Here is a 19,630-nt window from a genome sequence, read left to right as displayed (position 1 = left end):
GCTCAATTTTGGATCCAGTGTTATACTAGCATTATGGGCCGGTTTTTTCAGTGTGGTCCACAACTGATCTACATCAAAATTACCACTATCACTAAACAATTTTGTTTCAGCAGTGGCAGAAGCTTCTGGTAATATCCATTTCAACATCAGGGCCAGTGATCTGAATGTATGGCAAGTTTGAAACTCACAGCTCTGAGCTGTACCACTTAACATCCCTTATCCCCCACTACCAATGCACCTGCAATACTCACAATGAATCACTGCTCCCAAAGTGCTGTGAAAGAAAGAAAAATAACAATTATGGACCATCATTTTGCCTGTTTGCTTTTTAGTTAACCTTGCAGCACATTGTTAAGGTGGATGTTATAGGGCCAGTTTCACATTTTGAAGTTCAGTCTCTGAGTGGTTAAGTCATTGTTAATGCACCTCTAAATCCAAATCCCAGTTTGATTCCAATTGCTTTGAGGTGTGTTTCTATGTAACCTGTATTCCCTGCCATAAGTGGTCCCCTCCATTGCCACACAACACTCCCCCCCGTGATTCCTTTGTTCTTGTTATTTTGCTCTAAATCTTCACTTTCACCAGCTGGAAAACACATTGTAGTGGAGGAAGGAGAACCTGCCTCTGCTACCTAAAGGGGACTGACTCAGTTTTGCATGCCTAGTTTTCATTGTGCCACTTAGGTGGGTAATTCTGGGCATCTGTACCACCCGGTTAGACTCTGTGATGGATGAGTCTATCTGTCCGACTGCCTCTGTGAGTCCCAACAGCTCTGAGAACAAAACTCTGCACATGGGAACCCTCCAGGCAATGTTCTTAACTAATGATGGCATCTGTGTCTGACGAGCACGGTGTCCTCTGTGTACCATAAATAAATACGCCAGGTCAAAATTAAGAAACGTGTCAAGTCTTGTATCTCAAACATCTGTTTCTGGGATCCCATAAATTGTGTGAATGCAAAGCAAAGATAAGGGTTAGAGTTAGTTAAGATTGATGTGAATCTAAAGATCTTTTCAGCATTTTTTTTTTCTTTTATTCATAGAGAGGCATAATAGATAATGATGATGAGTGTGGACTATGGATCCAGACTGCCTGGGTTTATTTATCACTCCCACTTACTACCTATGTAACCCTGACCAATAATGTTGGGCACTATGGATTCCTCATCTGTAAATGAAAATAGTACCTACCTAATAAAGTAGCTGTGAGGGTTAAATGAGTTAGCATGTAGCACAGTGACTGGCATATAGATGATCAAAACAGTACCTAAATTAATTATTAATCAAGTATCTATTAAGTAGTCCTTTAGCAGACACCATCACAGACACTCTGAAGGAAGTCTTTGTAGCAGTGGTTATCCATATCTCCTTGGCCCAATTCTGAGGTCCCTGGGGGACAGCTTCAGTACATGCTGATTACTCCACATGCCATTCTTTGTCAACCTGACTGGGGGTGTTTTCCGGCCACTGTCAGGTTGAAGTGCTGTGGAGGGAATGCCCAAGGAGGAGCCCTCAGCCTGTGAGGCAGGGCAGTTGTAACCCAGTCCTCCAGTTTGTTGGCCACTGTTCTGAGACTCTCCAGTGGGACTTAGCTCCAGGTGCCCACACGGTAACTTGTTTGTCAACACACTGTACTGGCCCCTTCCCTTTCTTGCCTCATTCATCACCGCCTTACATGTTGGTGAAGATCATCTCCCAAAGGCTTGCAACCAAATCCTCGTCTCACCACCTGCCTTTGTGAAAAATAGACTAGAATAGCATTGATGTCTCCACTTTACATATGAGACCAGAGGGGTTAACTGCCGTCCATAGGTCATGCTCTTTTCTCCTCCATGATATAACCACCTTCTGGTCCTTACCATATGACTTTAAGTACCCTTAGGTCATGGTTACAGTGGGGACACTGAGTAGGAAACAGCTGGGAGTTAGGAAAGTTTCAGCAGAGAGAGTGACATTTGATCTGCCCCTGCAAAGATGTGCAGGGAGTTACCCATGGCGGGTGGGGGTGGGGGGGAGCGGAGATTGGCAGAGACAGGACTAATAATCAGTCATATACAACAGGAATGATCTTGTGAGTTGTTAAAATACTAAAATGCTCTCACAGCAGTTGGTGAATAGGACAGCCTCCTTCCTTCTGGGACTGCCCACTGCTTTGCATCCCCATCCTTATGGTAGGAAGCCCTGGGTCTGCCTATGATCAAGAAACTTAAGGGTTAACACAGAAGAAAGCTTTCAGGGCTCTAGTCCAGCAAGAACTGGTGACTATACTGATCAGTTGGTCCCTAGACCTTACTGGTTATTAAACAGCTGTAATAAACCCTCTTGGCAAAAGGAAGAGCACAAAGATATTTACTGATTAAATCCCATGCTCTTCTTTTCCCTTTCCTTTTCAAATGCCCCATTCACCTTACAGCTGAAAAATAAATGTCTATTTGATACATTGTCTAACATAAATTTTTAATGCCATGAGCAATTACCCCGTCAGTATCTTTCATATAGCGGGAGAGCTGATGAAACAGAACCCAGTGCTTAGCTGTGAAGACTTCCACCTAAGACGGTAGAAACATATGGTCTTTCAGCAAGTCAGTAATTCCCCAGATCTCCCTCCCGCTGGCTGGGGAAAGACTAAGCCTGCAAATTCGTGGTTACAGAAATGCACTGTCAGTGTGAGGTTCACTGAACTGAGCAAAGGGAAATGACTGCAAGCGAAGTACAAGCACAGGAGATAAACAAGGACTGCCCGGCTCACCGTTCAAGCTGGAGAGCTGTGTTTTTCACATTAATGAAGTCATCTGTTCTGACACTTTGAACTTGTTCTTTTGTGGGGAAGGAACATGGAATGATGATTACAGACAGAGCGCCACAGTTTAACAACTGCACATCAGAGCTCCCCTTATAGCAGGCTTTAGATTAGAAACTGATATGTACCATGGTATTCTCAATGCATTTGTATGTAATTGGAAGATACAGGCTTTGCAAAGAGAAACAGAAATTGGCACTCCCATGAGAAATGGCTGCAGGAAGGGATTCATATATATCCAAATTAGATTTCAAACGGCATGTTTGAAAGGAACATATTGATTTCTGTGTGTTGATCACAGTGAAGAGTGAAAAAAATGTAGTAAAGATGCATATCTCAGAAAGAAACAATCAAAATGAGAGGCAGGCTAATAATAGCAGAAAGCCATGTCCTCTGTAGAGGGTTCATTCTTAAAGAAGTTACCTAACAGCTAAATCTCTACCTCTCTCTATCTACAAACATGTGGATATCCTTTTGAAAATAACCGTATTTGATAGTAACTGGTTTCCACCTTTTTTGGAAGACAGTTTGCACAGGGAAGTTAAAACAGTAGATGTCCAAAGTATACAGCGGAGGTGGGAAGGGTAGGAAGAGGGTGGTTAAGGCTTCCCTAGTCCCTGTCTGAAGAAAACTTCCTGTCCCCTCTGAGTCCTCTCTAGAGGTGAGGTTGGGCCCTGCTCTGGGCAGTTGGGTGCCTTGCCCAGTTGAGTGCATATTATGAACTTAGGCCAGAGGAGCTCCTGCCAGCTCCAATAATGACCCTTCTCTCTATAGTCACAGAGCTCTCTGAAATAAAGAAAGCTGGTTCCAGAGAAGAGGTTCACAGTTAGTATATATTTACAATTTAATTCTTCAGTATCAGTTCACTACCTAACATTGTGCAGGGCCCTCGGAGGTGGTGCCCCTGAGGTCTTCATGGAGGTAATCAGAGAAATGAAGCTGCCTGGGGTGGGGGGTAGGGGTGCATGGAGAGGATGGTCCCACTCTGGAGAAAAGGGAAAAGGGAATGCTTGATGCAGGGCTCCCCAAGAAGTCAGAATGTGCTCAGGAGCCAGTGTTCAGTTCACTAGTGGAGTATAGCATTTCAAGTGATAGGACAAGATACAGAATTGTCTTGGGGAATGTAACAGATTCCAGACACCTCATGGAGATCTGTGTAACAGGAATGAGGGACAGAACAAAAGCAAAGGTTACCAGAGAAGGAAGCAGGAGCTGGGAAGAGTGTCCAACTTGAACCCCGAGAAAGGGGAAAATGGTGGAAAGGTTTGACACAATGGAGTGACAAGGTCAATCTGGTATGAGAAAAAGCAGCAACAACAATAATAGTAGTCCTAGCAAATGTTTATTGTACCTGTCACAGTCCTACGTGCTTTTCACATAGTTAATCTTGACAATAATCCTATGGGGCAGATATCATTATTAGCCCCATTTCACAGGTAGGGCAAGTGAGGCAAATTAAGTAAGGTGAAGCAAGTTAAATAGTAGCTCCAGGAAGTGGGGAAGCTCAGGATTGAAACCAAAACTGCCTGCCTCCAAAGCTATTTAACACTATTACACATTGCCTCTTCATAAATGACCTATATTACAGATATCTGCTAATATTGACCTACTAATTCCTCTCCACTTTTCAGAATGAAAAATGAAGGCAGAGAAAGCAGATTTGACTCAGGTAAAGTCACATAGAGGAATCAGTAGAGTATTCTGTTTAAAAAGATTCCTATCAACCATTTAGTTCCAGGTGTTTTTAGAAAAAAAATTTAAATATAGAGCAGAGACCAATAAAAGAAGGCATTTCGACAACAGTCTGTAAATCTTAAATACTATTTTAAAATTGCTTGCAATACTGCGGATGCTTAATATGATGCTCCACAGAGAAATGTGCAAGGCATCCAGCAAATAGTTTTGCCACAATGTTGCAAGCTAATGACTAGCAAATGAATCAGTTAGTTCTTTGCTAAGACCTCCTTTCATTATAGGCAGTCCCCTCAAGTGGTGATGATGCTCATTTGTGCAACAATAACAGTTATGAGAAAGGAGAGCTATTCATTCCATCCCTTCTCACCAGACTCCTGACACACTAATCTAGCACTCTTGATTGAATCCTGTAAACTGACATTTATAGCCAAGGTGATCTATACCTTTAATGGAAAAAAATTAACTATCAGAAAATATGTGCACAAATCATGTAACTGACTATTTACCAACTTCAATGCTAGCTTCTTACTGAAGCATAAACGATTTCAGGGCAATTTCTAAGAGCCACTTACCTTTCCAAAGCATATCCATCAATGTGCTAAAGCTGTTTCCAGAGTGGGATTTCAAATGGCAGGCGTCATGTTCCCGCTAAGATAAAGGACCTCCTCATATCCTACTCAGTCATTGTGAAGGCTCTGTTACAATACTGCTACACAATAAATCAAGAATGCATTTGTTATTTATGAGATATTTCAATTTCTTTGTACTTTCCCATCTCATCTTTTCTGTTTGCCTTGTTCCCAGCTTGTTATTTCTTCCTCACTGTCATATTTGGGAGAACTGCTAAGTAGGGCAATTGAAAACACAGGCTACATCTGAATAGTTTAGTATTTGTTGAGAAGATTGTAAGTAATGAATACATATTGGCCAGAGAGCTGTGTTTGAATGGCAGGTGAGGTAACTCCAAGATAAAAGACAAAGTGTGAAGCTGCAAAACCACCACTTCTAGACTCATTGCCTCAATTTTCAAGAAGGACAGAGATTTCTCACTGGGTTCCACAATCAATAAAATAAGGTAGGGTAGGCTTTGGGGTCAAAAATTTACTGACAGCCATTTTTATTCTTAAGAAATGGAAAATTAGCTGTGCAGCTGTGGAAAGGCAGCCAGAACCTATTCCCAGGCATGGGAGGCATCGATGAATGTGCACCACTGAGGAATGGAGGGCAACATTGCTCACTCAGATGTTTTGGGAAGTAGGGTTTGCTACTATCCTATGTAGACTTTTTGGAGAAGCTATTTATTTGTAGACATCATGCTACATAAAGTGCTAGCAAGAAAGATGGTATGAGCAAATCACCAATGGGAATAACAATACTTGCCTGAGAAAACTGGCAGGAGGGGGCTTCTAGCTGCAGTAATCACAAAAATGAACTTTTTCCAACCAAGGCCCCTACTTAAGACAGAGGCATTATAATTTAACAGAGGAAGACTCTAATAGCATCATTTAGGTTGGCTTGCTTAAGCAACTGGACTTGGTTGGGACGACTATACAGCTCAGTGGTAGTTTTGATCTTTTGGTTTCGAAGGTTGGAAGCAGGTGGGAAAGGCAGGTAAGTTTGAGTTTTCACAATAGCCCATGACATTTTAGCAAGAATTGTCCCTTAACATGGCTAGAAGTGATGCCAACAAACAGCCCCTTACTCCATGTCACAAAATTCCTTTGAGCTGGTTTATTATAGACTAAAAATTGCAACTTGGTCTACCTCTTCAGAACAATTTGCCTGCAAACACCCAAAGGGTCAAGGAAACTAAATCTTTCTAAGCTAATAACAATTTTATAATTTAAGAAATTATTTCCCCAGAAGATAAAGTTACAAGTATATTTACAGTTCATTTCAGAAACTTTCTAAAAATCCATCTATTTTAAGAACAGATCACCCCACTCTTAGAAAAATAAATTGCCACATGGATAAGTGGTACTTTTTTAGGACTTATCACTCAACTGGCCCAAGCCTTCTAATTAAATGACTGTTTACTCAAAAAGATTTGCTTCAAAACCCTCCTCACTGGGCCCACCAACAAAACACTGTAATCTCACAGACTTTACCAAATTGTGATCAAGCTTCCCACATCGAAAGAGGTGCCTTAATCCAGACTCCCAATTGTAAATATATCTGCCCTTGACTGTGTTCTCCTGAGAAGCTACTAAGTAAGATTCTTTAAGGTGGTGGTCTCCCTTACTTCAGTAAAAGATAAACATGGCTGCTTTATCAACAGGCTATGTGGATAGTTTTGTCAGGGAGCTGTTAATCAATGCCCCAAATTCCAAGCTATTAACTGCTATAATCTACTGCTTCATGGACTTTCACAGAGCAAAGAATGTCAGAGTTAGGTTTACACCTAGAAGTGGAATTGCTTGTTCCTGTGACAACTTCATGTTTAGGTCTTGGAGGAACTTCCAATATATTTTCTTCCTCTGTATTTCAGCTTTGTCATTTAAAGAGAACTAATACAATCAAATAAAAAATACTCAGAAATTTTGGGGCTAACATGGGAAAAAAGACTTAAAGTTAATCTATTAGATTAAGACTAAGAATTAATAAGAATTAAACAATTAATTGGGGATAGGACAGTTGAAAAACATAAGTTAACATGGTCAAAATATTATCCCACTACAAATGAAAAGGGAAAATGGGTTAATATAAGGTGTAGCCACATCTCTCACTACCCTTTTGGGGGTTCTAATAAGTTTCAGCAGATTGGGCCAACTTCCCTGTGAGAATCTAAGGAAAATTTGGAATCAACAGAACTCTCTCCTGGAGCTCATCTAAGTTTCCTATTGTGTCGGCATTCCTTATTCTCCCTGGTAATCTTCAATCCCACCTTCTCACTCCAGGGGGATTCTGATTCTGTTTGCTTATTAATTTGGTTCTTAATTCTAGGTTCTTATCCAGACTTTTCCAGGAATGTGATCAGAACAGTTATCAAATATACTAGCTCAATTAGATATCAAATGTACTTAAGTATACAGAATTGTATTAAACTCCTATCTGTTTAAACAACTATATTAATTCTGTAAAAATAATGCATATTTCATATAGATATTATAGACTTAGCGGAAAACCAAATAGTGAATAATTGTGGTAGGAAAAAATTATCTGCTTCTTCCTTGTTTCCTCCCCCTCTCCCCCCACCAAAATTTCTACATCCTAACTTCTTAAACATGCGAATATTGCATGGAAAAGGGACTTTGTAGATGGGATAAGATTATGGACCTTGAAGCAGAGAGAATTTCCTGGATTATTCATGTGTGACCAGTGTAATCACATTGGCCCTTCAAAGTGGAAGGGGACGGCAGCAAAGTCATTGAGAGAGGTGTGACCATGGAACAAGAGGCAGGAGAGACTGGAATTATGAGAGGAACTTGACCCACCACTTCCGGCTTTTGAGGATGGAGTAAAGGGGCCACTAGCCAATGCATTGAGGTGGGCTCTAGAAGCTGGGATCTGCTCTACAACTAGCTGTTGGCAAAGAAACAGAGACCTCAGTCCCATATCCACAAGGAACTGAATGCTGCCAACCATCTGGATGAGCAGGAAAGAGATTCTCTCCTGGAGCCTCCAGAGAGAAGCACAGCCCTGGTGACACCTTGATTTTAGCTTTGTAAGACCTATGTTAGACTTCTGACCTGCAGAACTGAAAGGTACAAAATTTATTTTAAGCCACTAGATTTATGGTATTTACTGTAGCAATAGAAAACTAATAATGTGACCACATATCTCATATGCTTTCTTATATCAGAGAAATTATTGCAGTCCATTCTCAGAGTTTCCTTGTGAAGTAGTTATTTTGCTTGACTGACCTTACTTTAAATATGTATGGGAACTGTTGTCCAGATGGCAAAAGCAGGACTCAACTTGGGCTTTCTGACACTGTCCCACTTTAAAAGACTATCTCCCAGTTGTTTAAAACATTTCAAATCAACTTCCTATATTTTAATTTATTTTTTAATTTAATCTTTATTGTGTTTTTTCCATTACTATCTAGTCCCCCTGTACTCACTCCTCCCAGCAATGACCTATATTTTAATTCTAACATAAGTCATTCTAGAATTTCTGGCTTTCCAGGGCAAAACATTAGGCAGAGAGGAGGTGGGCTAATCCCTTTCCTCCTGTAGTTTTGGATTGGCAACAACTGGTGAGAGTTCCTGTCCCAACAGCTAAGCTCTAACTCTCCCTTCTGATGACCTCTGTAATTTTCCTGAGCCCCAAACCAGACTGTAATGAAACTCAACAATTTACCCACAGAAAGTAGTTACATATTAATAAATACCAAGTGATTTGCTTGAATACCTACAATGGAAACAGAAAATTATGGGGATTCGGACTTCTCTAACTCCCATGCTTATGGAGCCATGCTGATCATTATAAATACTATTAATCTTGCAGACATTTATAGACAGAACACAGTTGTACACCATTGATGAACAGAAGAAATGCCGACAACACAAGGGTGATCTCCTTTTCTTTCATTTTCAAGATGTTTCAGAATATGTACAAATACATATTTCTAAACAGAAGCATTGTTTTTAAACAAGGCAGCACTCTCTTGTAGGCTACTTTTATTGACCCTTTAATTATTATTACACACTACGAGTGTTTTTGTTATTAACACTACTGATATATTATTGTTGATTTTTACATATCAATTTCCAGAGACCATAAATTCAGGTATGTGCTCAAACCAAATTAGTAGAAATAAGTTAGTATTTAAGTCTAGATTAAAGGATCCTAAAAGGACTGTGGGAATTAGGCATGCACTGGGCATCATGTGTGGGGCACAGTGGGGTCTGCGGTCCCTTTGAGAACACATACCTTGTCTGAAGTGGGAAGCTGCTACTTAGGTCCAGCTAGCTGTGCTGCATGGAATAAAGACACATTATGGCCAGATCTTCTGATCTTTAAAAGAGATGCCAAAATGCAATCATGAAATTTCCTGATTCTTAAAACATTGGAAAGTAATTAACTTTTTAAACATCACTGTTGTCCGTTTTCAGTTTGGGATTTCTCATCTTGAGTTGGCTGACAACTGGGGAACTGTACCTGCACTTCTGAATTTGTAAACATCCTTTGTGAAATATCACAGGTTCAAAATGCGGACAAATGGAAATGACTCTTAGCATTCTGGTTACAAGATAAAGCCATCTTTCCTGAGAGGCCTTTCTTATCCTGGTTCACAGATCTGGTGATTGGGCAGAGCCACAGTCATAAACCAGACTCACTTGATCCTAAATCCTTTGCTCTTTTGACTCTTCCTTTTAAAAACTTATTTATAATGGAATTCAACTGTTTGCTCATCTCATCTAATTAATTAATATAGGAAAATCCATTTGTATGTGGTAAACATTATGCTAGTTGCTAGGGTATAAGACAAATAATCTAGTTAGGCACTAGAAACTGACATTTTGAGAAGTATGGAAGATATCATAAACTAAGGATATTGAATTCTTATTGTTGTGGCTGTTGTGACTAACATCTACTGAATATTTTCTAGCTACCAGGCACTGTTTTAAGTACATTACATATATTATTACATTTAATTCTAACAGTAATCACATAAAATTGGTACTATTGTAATCCTGCTTTATAACTAGTAAGTGGTGGAGCTGAGACTCCACTCCATTTAATCAGGTCAGCTTCAGAGCCTGTGTTCTAATTGCTAACAACAAAGCTATAAATGATAAGATAAAAGCCATTCATTACGATGAACAATAAAGTGAGTCAATAATAGAAGCCTCATATTGAAGCTGAAAAAGTACTAGATTTTGACAACTTACAGATTGTTCTTTGTCAGCACTGCTTTGATTATGGCTATCCATTTCCCCACAGTTCATACAATACACTGCAAATTATGAGTGTGATTAGATTAAAATATTTTTACTGTTGTGCTTATGAAACAATAGAGTGATTAATTTTATAGGTAGATATATTGATTTTGGTGACTTTGGAGATTTTGGCAATCAACCATACATTTTATGGCTTTAAATGACTGTGAAAGTCAAAATTCTAACCAGTGTGGAAGACTTAATATTTAATAAAAATCATTTCTGAAATTAATTTTTAATCACCACAGTTTTAATAAAATCTGAAAAAATGTCTGCTTATTGAAGGTAGGTTGGCATTTTTTTCCTTTCCAATTAGGCATATTAATACAAAAGCAATTACTTTTTTCATTTTTGATTGCTACTGTGAATGAGATTGTAAGTAAAGAGTATGTAATCAAATTACCTTAATTTATTGATAATGAAACAATCCAGAGAGCATTATAAATGGCTTTCAGTACGGATTTCCTAAAGCTGAAATGATGTGACCTAGACCTAACTTCTCTGTCCAAGTTTTGACTTCTTTTCTGTGGAGCTCATTCATTGTGGCATCCAAATGGCCCAATGTGGCTCCTGGGGACACACCATCTTCCAGTAAGAGGACAGTGTAGTCCTTGATTGGCCAGCAGGCATTCCATGGTTCACCCTGATTGGACAGGCTTAGTTCAGTCCCCAACCACATCACCATGGCCATGGTGATTGGCTTAGGTTGAATCAGGTCCTGTGCCTGAATTTGGGAACTATTTAGGGCATGCCACATGGCTAAAAGAAAACTTGGGTGCTCCTCCCAGAAAGAGAAAAGCATGGCTCCTGGCTGAAGGTAATGTCCATCATTAAAAAGAAGTCATGTTTAGTTTACATGGTTAAATATATATATTTATACCTACTGTGTGCTAGGTCCTATGTTAATAGGCATATAAAACAATGACTAAAACACAGATTCTACCTTCCAGGAGGTTTCAGTCACTAGGTAGAAAGTTAGTTCAACAGAGAATAAATCACAGAAAGAGCTGACAAGACCCATATACCTCAAAAGATCACAGGTTGGACTATCCAATAGAATGGCAGATGATTAAGGTTCCAGAAGAGGTTAAGTAATATTCATTCAGAGTCTTTTATTTAAGAGAGTGTAAAATTCACTGTAGGAAGCTGCTCTTTAAGAATATTTTTAAAAATTAATTTCCTTTTTGTGTTTTAGAGAATTTCAATTATTTGAAATATTAACATTTTGAGTGTATCTCAATTTCCTAATTACAAATAAAAACAAACAAAAATAACCATTATTTCTAACACACATAATATATAAGGAATTTATTTCACATCGTAAATTTAGAATTTTTTAAAGCATCCACATTTCACTTTGTGCTTTTCTGACATAGTCCACTATCACAATTTTAAAATAAATACCACATTGTTCATTTTAAAGCATTTGTTTTCTTTTCTTCTTCCCCATCTTGGAAACTACTACTTATTTTTGAAAGTCCAGTTCAAATATAACTTTTTGGCAGCTTTCCTTAAACCAGTGCCCATACGAGCCCTTTAAAAGCAGTATGTCTATTATAGAAGCCTTATCCTAGTCTGTGAACCTGCCCCACATTTATCCCAGCATCTCCATTAGCTATCATCCTGCCTGACACACTCCAGATAACCAGCGTCTGTCTGTTGCATTATCCCTCCTCCTGCTTCTCTGCCAGGAATGATATTTTATGGAATTTCTGCTGAGTAGAACACAAACCTGAGAAAATAAATCAGGGTTATTTCTGTGGGGTTTGCAACAGGGAGAGTAAATGGCTTTGCTAGTTGAAATTTGCTTCCCATGAATTCTGGTTCAGGCAGAAACACCTAGTAGCAAACTTTATAGCTATCTGTTGGTGCCCAGAAGTGACAGAGCCCAGAGCTCCTCTGGCAGTGAGTGTGCACCATTCAGTCTGTAACAGCGTGTTCCTGGGCTCTGGAATTCCGGAGAACTCTATGTAGTACAGCAGAGCAGTCTGGCCTACGGCACTGGGATTATGAGACTCAAACTCTGATTTCTGGGCTAAGAAACTCATTTACAATTATCGACCACAGAGAAAGCTCTCCCAAAATTTTCATTTGCTAGAGATGATGTAACTGGGGATTGAAAGTGTACCCTTGAGTCTTTGTAAATGAGAAGTGCACTTAGTACTTGAAATGTTTTGTTTTATTCTGTTGATAAGAAAAAAAGCAAACCTACAAAACTCAGTTTGCCCAAGTGTGCCCAAATTCCACTCTCACAGAACCTTTAACTAAATTGGAATAATTAGAGCAAAAGGAACATCATGGGCAGGTGATGTTGGATAGGATACCAACCATTGGATAAGCTACTCGGGCCGTGGCTCTGGCTCTCTAGGTGAAGGAGTGTAGCATCCTTTGGGTACTGTATTTACCTCCTCTTTTGTCTTTTCTTTTTTTTTTTTTTTTTGATTCAAATACAGTTTAACAATATCAGATAGGGCCAACTAAAGGTATCAATGAGTGACCTCCTATCAAGGTCCCTTATCTCAGTGTCTACTCTAGTTAAGTGAATTCAGCCTCTCACAAGTCTAAAAATGGCCCTGTTTGTTGCTCAGCCCTTCATACCTTTTAGGTCCCGTGTAATACCCAGCATAAACTGCTGGATCCATGTGAGGATTCAGGTGTCCTGTCTACTCTTTCTACCATACCATTCTTGGTATGACAAAGTAGAATAAAAAATGTTCCTGTTGAATGCCAAGACAAGAGTATATACCAGATCTAGCTTCTATTAAAAAAAAAAAATCCAAAGTATATGGTCAGCTCAGCTTTACTGTATTATTTTCTATGAGGTTTTAATGGCCTTGTTTTTTTGTTATTTATTTATTTGCTATTCTCTCTTTCTAATGGATTTAAAGGCCATTTATAGGTTAACAACTTCATTAGAAAAAAACAAAACAAACAAACAAAAAAAACTATAGCTCAAAACTCTTTTCTGAGCCATAGACTTATATTCAATTCATCTTGTCTCTCATATAGTTAGAAAAACTAAACTGGGATTCTTAAATTTACCCTTCTCACTCAAAGCCAAAGTACCATCAACATTACATAGGGATACCTTAGAAAGGCAAATATTTGGGCCTCTTCCCACTCCCAAACCTTCTTCACCAGACTCTGTGGGGTGAAGCCAGAAGTCTGTTCTTATGAGTCCTCTGGGTGATTCAGCCCCATGCTGACTCTTGAGACCCCTTTCACTAAGCCATCCTCTCTTAGCCTGACAAATCCAAAAGGTGTTTATTTGGCATTTCCACTCCCATTCTCACCTCTTCCAATTCATTACCTTCCTAGCAGGCAAATTAATTTTTATTCCTAAATTTCATCCAGTTGCTCCTTTGTTTAATACTTCTAATGACTTTTAAATGCACTCATAATAAAATGTAAAAATATTTAACATGGCCTACAAAGGACCTCCTGCTCTGGATCTTAACTTGCTTCAATTCCTCCTGCTCTCCCCTAGTTAAGTCACTATCCCTACATCAGCCTTCCGACCTGCTGGGTGGGTCCCTCCTTCTCCTCACATCATGAGCTTCTCATCCAGGAGGTCCCTCTCCACCTCCATTACACTCTTTGCCACCACATTGCTTATGACACTTTGGAACAAGCACACACATATCTTTATACTTGTTTACCACCTAACTTCACACTAGATCATCGAATATGTGAGGACAGGAACCACATTTGTTTTCTTCTGCATTGTGGACCCACTCTCAAATTGCTTGTGTGCGTAGACAAATTACACATGCTAGAAATTAACTGCTGGTTTAGGGGTTGTACTAGAAAAGATGAATGTTATTCAGTCTCTTGGGTCTTGTAATAACCCTGAGCTCTTCACTTGTTACCACAGACCTTGATGCTCTGCCTTGAGTTCCGGCTGACACATCTTTGTATTACTCAGGCAGCACCCAGTAAGAAAACACTTTGTGTATATTAGCAAGGTTATGCTGCTTTGATTGTGCTTTTGATTACTACCCCTTAGGTTCTGGCTGTTTATTCATTTTGCTTTTATTTTCTCTTTTGCTTGGAAAAAGTGCCTTGAGTTGAGGATACTTTTAGCTTCTCGTTTGGTTTTGATTCTAGCATTCACCTCACCTATAGCTGGCACTTGTTGTCCAGCTCCATCCATTCTTGGATGACAGATCACAACCTTTGGACCCAAACTTTGGGTGAGCTCACCTGGATGATGGACCTCAGGAGAGGGAGAACTAGACAGGCACAAGCAGAGCCAGACAGGACAATGTGCAAATGAAGTAATAGGCTTGTGCTGACTTCACCAACCCCCTTATGCACAATCCTCCATTCTTAGAAACTGTGACCCAAACCACATTGCCCCCTAAGACATCAATTCTGTATTTCACTCTCAAGAATCCTTGTTCTCAGGAATTTCCATAGCACAGAGTAAGGTGTAAACTGAGAAAGCTACTGATGAAGACGTCATTTCCAGCTTTAAAAGAGACATTAGAAGGAATTACTGGGGATAGGGCACGTGATGCTTCATTGTGAGCATAAGCTTAACCGGGCACTGAGGTGCCCAGATATTTGGTTAAACATAAGTCTGGGAATATCTGTGAGGGTGTTTCTGGATGAGATGAACATTTTAATTGATAAACCAAGAAAAGCAGATTGCTCTCCCAATGTGGGTGGGCCTCAGGTGTAGTCACCATTGGCTCTTGGATCTCCATCTTACCTATTGCACATCTTGGGAATTCTCAGCCTTCAAACAGTGTGAGCCAATTCCTACCTAGCTACCTACATACCTACCTACCTATCAGTTCTATTTTTCTAGAAAACTCAGAGTAATGCAGTGTCCTGCTGGACAAAAGAAAATTGTGTCTTTCTATATACCATGATTTCAAGGTATATTTATGGAACTGGCAAGCCCTACCCATTGCACCCAGCAGCAATGGCCCTAGTGAATTTTTTCCCCAAGCTCAATGCCATAGGGATGAACCTGCTGCTCAACCTGTTGAAGTATAACCCTATCTAGCGCATCTCAGCAGAAGAGGCCCTGCAGTATCCCTGATTCTCCAACTTCTTCCCCCACCCTCAGGCTCCAGGACCCCAGCCACCAGGTGGGGGCCAGCCTATTTAGCACCCTCCCGCAGGTGAGGAAATGTCAGGGGTGCATGGTGTGTTGGACTCCGGGTGCTCTGGGCCCAGGCAGGGTGGCGGTTGTCCCAGTCTGTGTTGCTCATTCCCAGGGAAATATTGGTATATTCATTTAAAACTAACAACAATTTCATATAGGGTATAGTAAGTATTATTAGAAGCACACTGTTGAATGTTCAACCTAAAATATTAAGAATGAAAAAAGATGGCCCTACTTGTCAGCTAACAGCAAGGTAGGAAAATTCAAACACAACATCAACAGCTCCAGCAGAGTGCAAATGATTGTCAGACAAGGCAATTCCCTGACTGTGGTGGAACAAGACACAAACAAGGCCATTATGCTATCATGTCTGAAACTAGACAGAAGCAAGGATACTCAGCAACCACAAAAACAACTAAAATTCCTCTTTTTCAGTTCTCATAAGTGCCTACTGGTTCTTCATTAATGACAACTCTCACCTACACTTCATCCTCCCATCTTCTAGATAAAAATTACCAGGACATACAATCATCAAGTTATTCTTACTTTCTAAGAGAATCTGAACCAAAATGGGACCCAGCTTCCCTAAACCTGCTTAAGTCACCTGACTCAGCCCAAAGCCTGTGATAAATCCCATCCCATATCTTTCATCCAGAAGACCCCAGAGTTTTGCTGGTAGAAGCTTGTCTTTTATTGCACGTTAAATAAACCTAACAGTGCGTGACTACAGATGGGCTCCTGATGGTCTCTGCCGGTGGCCTTTGACAGAACCTTGCACAAGGAAGTGGCTGCTTACTCAAGGTCTCACTTAACAAAAAGAGGGAGAGGTTATGGAAATGGCTAAAGCTGCAGTTACTCAGAGAGTCTCAATATAAAGCGAAGTGACTCACTAAAATGCATCAAAAGAAAAAATGCATCACCAAATAGGGAGGAAGGAAAGAAGGAAGGGAGGAAGGAAGGAACGAACGAATGAATGAACAAACTTGGGTAGGTAGATAAGTCTGACCAAGAGAAGGATCTTGTGAAAGTATCAGAGTGTTAGCTAGTAACTTATTTGTTAAGCAACTCAAGCCTCAGACTGAATGAGATCATTCACATAGGTGCTAGTATAATGTCTGGTATAAACTCAACACAAGTTCCCTATTATCCTCTTTATCATCATGAACATCATCACTATCACTGTAATATTACCATCAGTCCCTGCTGATGCCTATAACAAGTTGCATATTCACTCATGTATGCACAAGCAAACAAAACCATTTGCTTATTCAGTACGTTAAAAACCTGTTCATTCATCATGTAAGTGAAGGGAGAGGAAAAAACAGAACTCACATTGAGCTGAAGTTCATCTGTCCACTGTCCAATCAGACGATAACCAGGGTTCGTGGTGTTTGTTGTCTGGTACTGAAAGATGTCATACCGCCCAGGTGCATCTCCATTCTTGTTAAACATTACTGGGGTTCCAGCGCTACCTGATGATGACAAGAAAATGACAGACCTTAGAGTTAAGCAAGATTCCTTCTATCTCCGGTGCCACTGGTAATGGTCTAGAGACCTGCTAATAAACAAGGTAGCAGGTCCATAGCCCAGTCATTTAACAGGTTCCCCCAAGATGATCCCTAAGACTCATGGGCAAGTCATCACTATGGCCTACAGATGCTACTTATATAGGAGGTGGATAGACAACCTGCCCTATTTCTCAATACTTATTAATATTTTATTCTAAACTTTTTGTTGTTAATAAATGAATTATTTCCAAACAACTTTAAGTTTATTATTTATTATTACTTTTAGCTAATATTAAAGTATTAGCTAGTAACATGTTTGTTAAGCAATCCAAACCTTAGATTAAGTGAGATCATTCACATAGGTGCTACTATCATGTGGTCAGTAAAGAACTATTTATAAAATAATAAACAAATACATGAACTTAAAAAGGGACATGGCATAGAATTTTAAAAAATATACAGCCAACTTGGATATAGATTGCATTTATAAATAGTTTAGGATGATTATTTCTAAATCACTTTATATGATACAGAGTATAAAATGCTTAGCAGCATGTGTGGCATGCATTTAATAAATACTAGTTTGTCAATCTCCTTTAGTATATCATGTCTTTTAAATGTTCATCTTAAGAGGAAGCCAATTATTTTGACAGAATTAGACATTGAAATCAATTTTAAAAAGCTAATGAATTTATTGAGAGCATGTTAGAAAGATAGAGAAAGAAAGAAAAGGACATACGTCTTTTGAAAGTTGGATATGAATGAAAAGTCCCTTAATGTTAACTACACAGAGCAACTAGAAAACTGTATACAGAGAATGAAACTCATAAATCTCATGAGTTTTGATTACTTTCAGCCACACTTACAAAGGAATCACCCAAAGTTTGGTCACTGAGTACAATTTCTCTCCCTTGGATCCCTGGAAAACAGGACAGATATCAGTGGTCTCAGGCTGTGTGCCCATACCTGCTTGCCTTTAGATTAACACTGAATCAATATTCCTTGTAAAAATTAATGCTCTACTTCCTGTCTTTTACAAGGAAGTGTACAGACAGTTTAAAGCTGAAACAGAATCACTGTGAACAGAAGTTCATCTTGCTATTTTGGGAGAAAAGGATGAAGCACTCCTGTACATTGTTAATTGAATTCTGATTGTAAATTGAAGACTGATGGTGGCAGAGCTCTGCATCTGGTTAGCAAAGTCATTAGCTTCTGCAGAATTTGGGCCAATGTGGCATTTACATTAATGATCTGAATGAAGGAAAAACAAAAGCATGTTAACAGGAAGAAGAGAGTCTACTTAAAACAGGAAGAAGAGAGTCTACTTAAAACAGTAAAAAGGTGCCAGTGCTTTGAAGCAGGTGGGATGGAGAAAGTGGCCCCACACAAGTGATCACTCAGCATAAGAAAGGAGTCAGAAAAAAGGGGCCAATAAGAGGAACAAGAGGCATTCAAAGTGGCAGTCCTGTGCTAAAGTGACCCCCACTGTGGGGAGGTTGTTGTCCAACATTAACAGCAGAATACAGGGCAGTAAAAGAACCCCATGCCATCTTACAACTGTCAGGCTCAGGATTTTATGGTATTTCTGGTATTAAAAAAAAAAAAAAAAAAAAATCAGGGCTGTGGTAGGCTGAATAATGGCTCCCCAAATACATCCATATGTTAATCTCCCGAACCTGTGAATACTACCATATGGGGCAAAATGGACTTTGCAGTGATTAAGGATCGTGAGGTGAGGTGATTATCCTGCATGATCTGGTGGGTCCAGTATAAGCATAACAATCCTTATAAACAAGAGGCTGCAGGAGTCGATAAAGGGAGGAGATGTGAGGATGAAAACAAGAGGGTAGAGTGATGAGAGGAACGGGTCATCACCAAAGAAGGCAGGTGGCCTCCAGAAGCAAGAAAGGGCAAGGAATTCTACCCAGGGGCTCCAGAAGGAGCCAGCCCTGCCTTCCCCTTAAGCACAGCCCAAGGAAGATGTGTCAGACTTTCTTCTGAACTACATAGCTATAATAAATTTGTGTTGTTCAAGTCATTAAATTTATGGTTCTTTTTGGGAGTAGCAATAGGAAACTATTACAGAGCTGGAGGACACAGAACATTGAACTTTTTAATTTTACAGACACAGTACTTAGGTTCAGAAAGGGGAGGTCGCTTGCCCCAGGGGCTCTCAGCTAATTAAACTAGAATAGTGTTTAGTAAGTAGCTTTGAAATCCCCTAAAACAGGGGTGACCTTTATTAAATTATTGAGTCTCCCTCTACATCTGATTGTCACTAATGATATTTTTCTCATAGTGTTAGTAAGGAGTAAATGTATTTATATATACACACACACACACACACACACACACACACACACACACACATATATATATATATACACACACATATATATATAATACAGTGTATGTGTATATATATATACATATAAATGTGTGTGTATATATGTAATATATACATGTGTGTGTATATATATATATGTAATATACATATATATATATAAAATGCTTAGTTCCATGCCTTTTACATAAGTGTGCCATCAACGGTAATGATATTTTATAGTCATTTAATAGTTTTTATTTTTATTTTCTGTATCTCAGGACCAGAACACATGCCTTCAGAT

The 19,630-nt window shown here is 39.4% G+C and overlaps 1 protein-coding gene across 6 annotated transcripts in view; it reads right to left on the bottom strand.

Annotated features, from left to right (window-relative positions):
* GRM7 (glutamate metabotropic receptor 7) overlaps positions 1-19,630 on the bottom strand; it is an 862,741-nt gene that overhangs the window by 261,402 nt on the left and 581,709 nt on the right. For all 6 annotated transcript variants that reach the window (XR_016512405.1, XR_016512404.1, XM_090284096.1 and 3 more), the window contains exon 7: positions 16,828-16,967. Coding sequence is in view for 4 of the 6 variants with exons in the window: in XM_090284096.1 (XP_090140222.1) it covers positions 16,828-16,967 (140 nt within the window). In the remaining 2 variants the exon portion in view is untranslated. The remainder of the gene's footprint in view (positions 1-16,827; positions 16,968-19,630) is intronic.

The sequence above is a fragment of the Furipterus horrens genome, unplaced genomic scaffold (assembly GCF_987537825.1).
Source record: "Furipterus horrens unplaced genomic scaffold, mFurHor1.1.pri manual_scaffold_7, whole genome shotgun sequence".
NCBI lineage: Eukaryota > Metazoa > Chordata > Mammalia > Chiroptera > Furipteridae > Furipterus > Furipterus horrens.
This window is presented reverse-complemented; position numbering and strand designations above follow the sequence as displayed.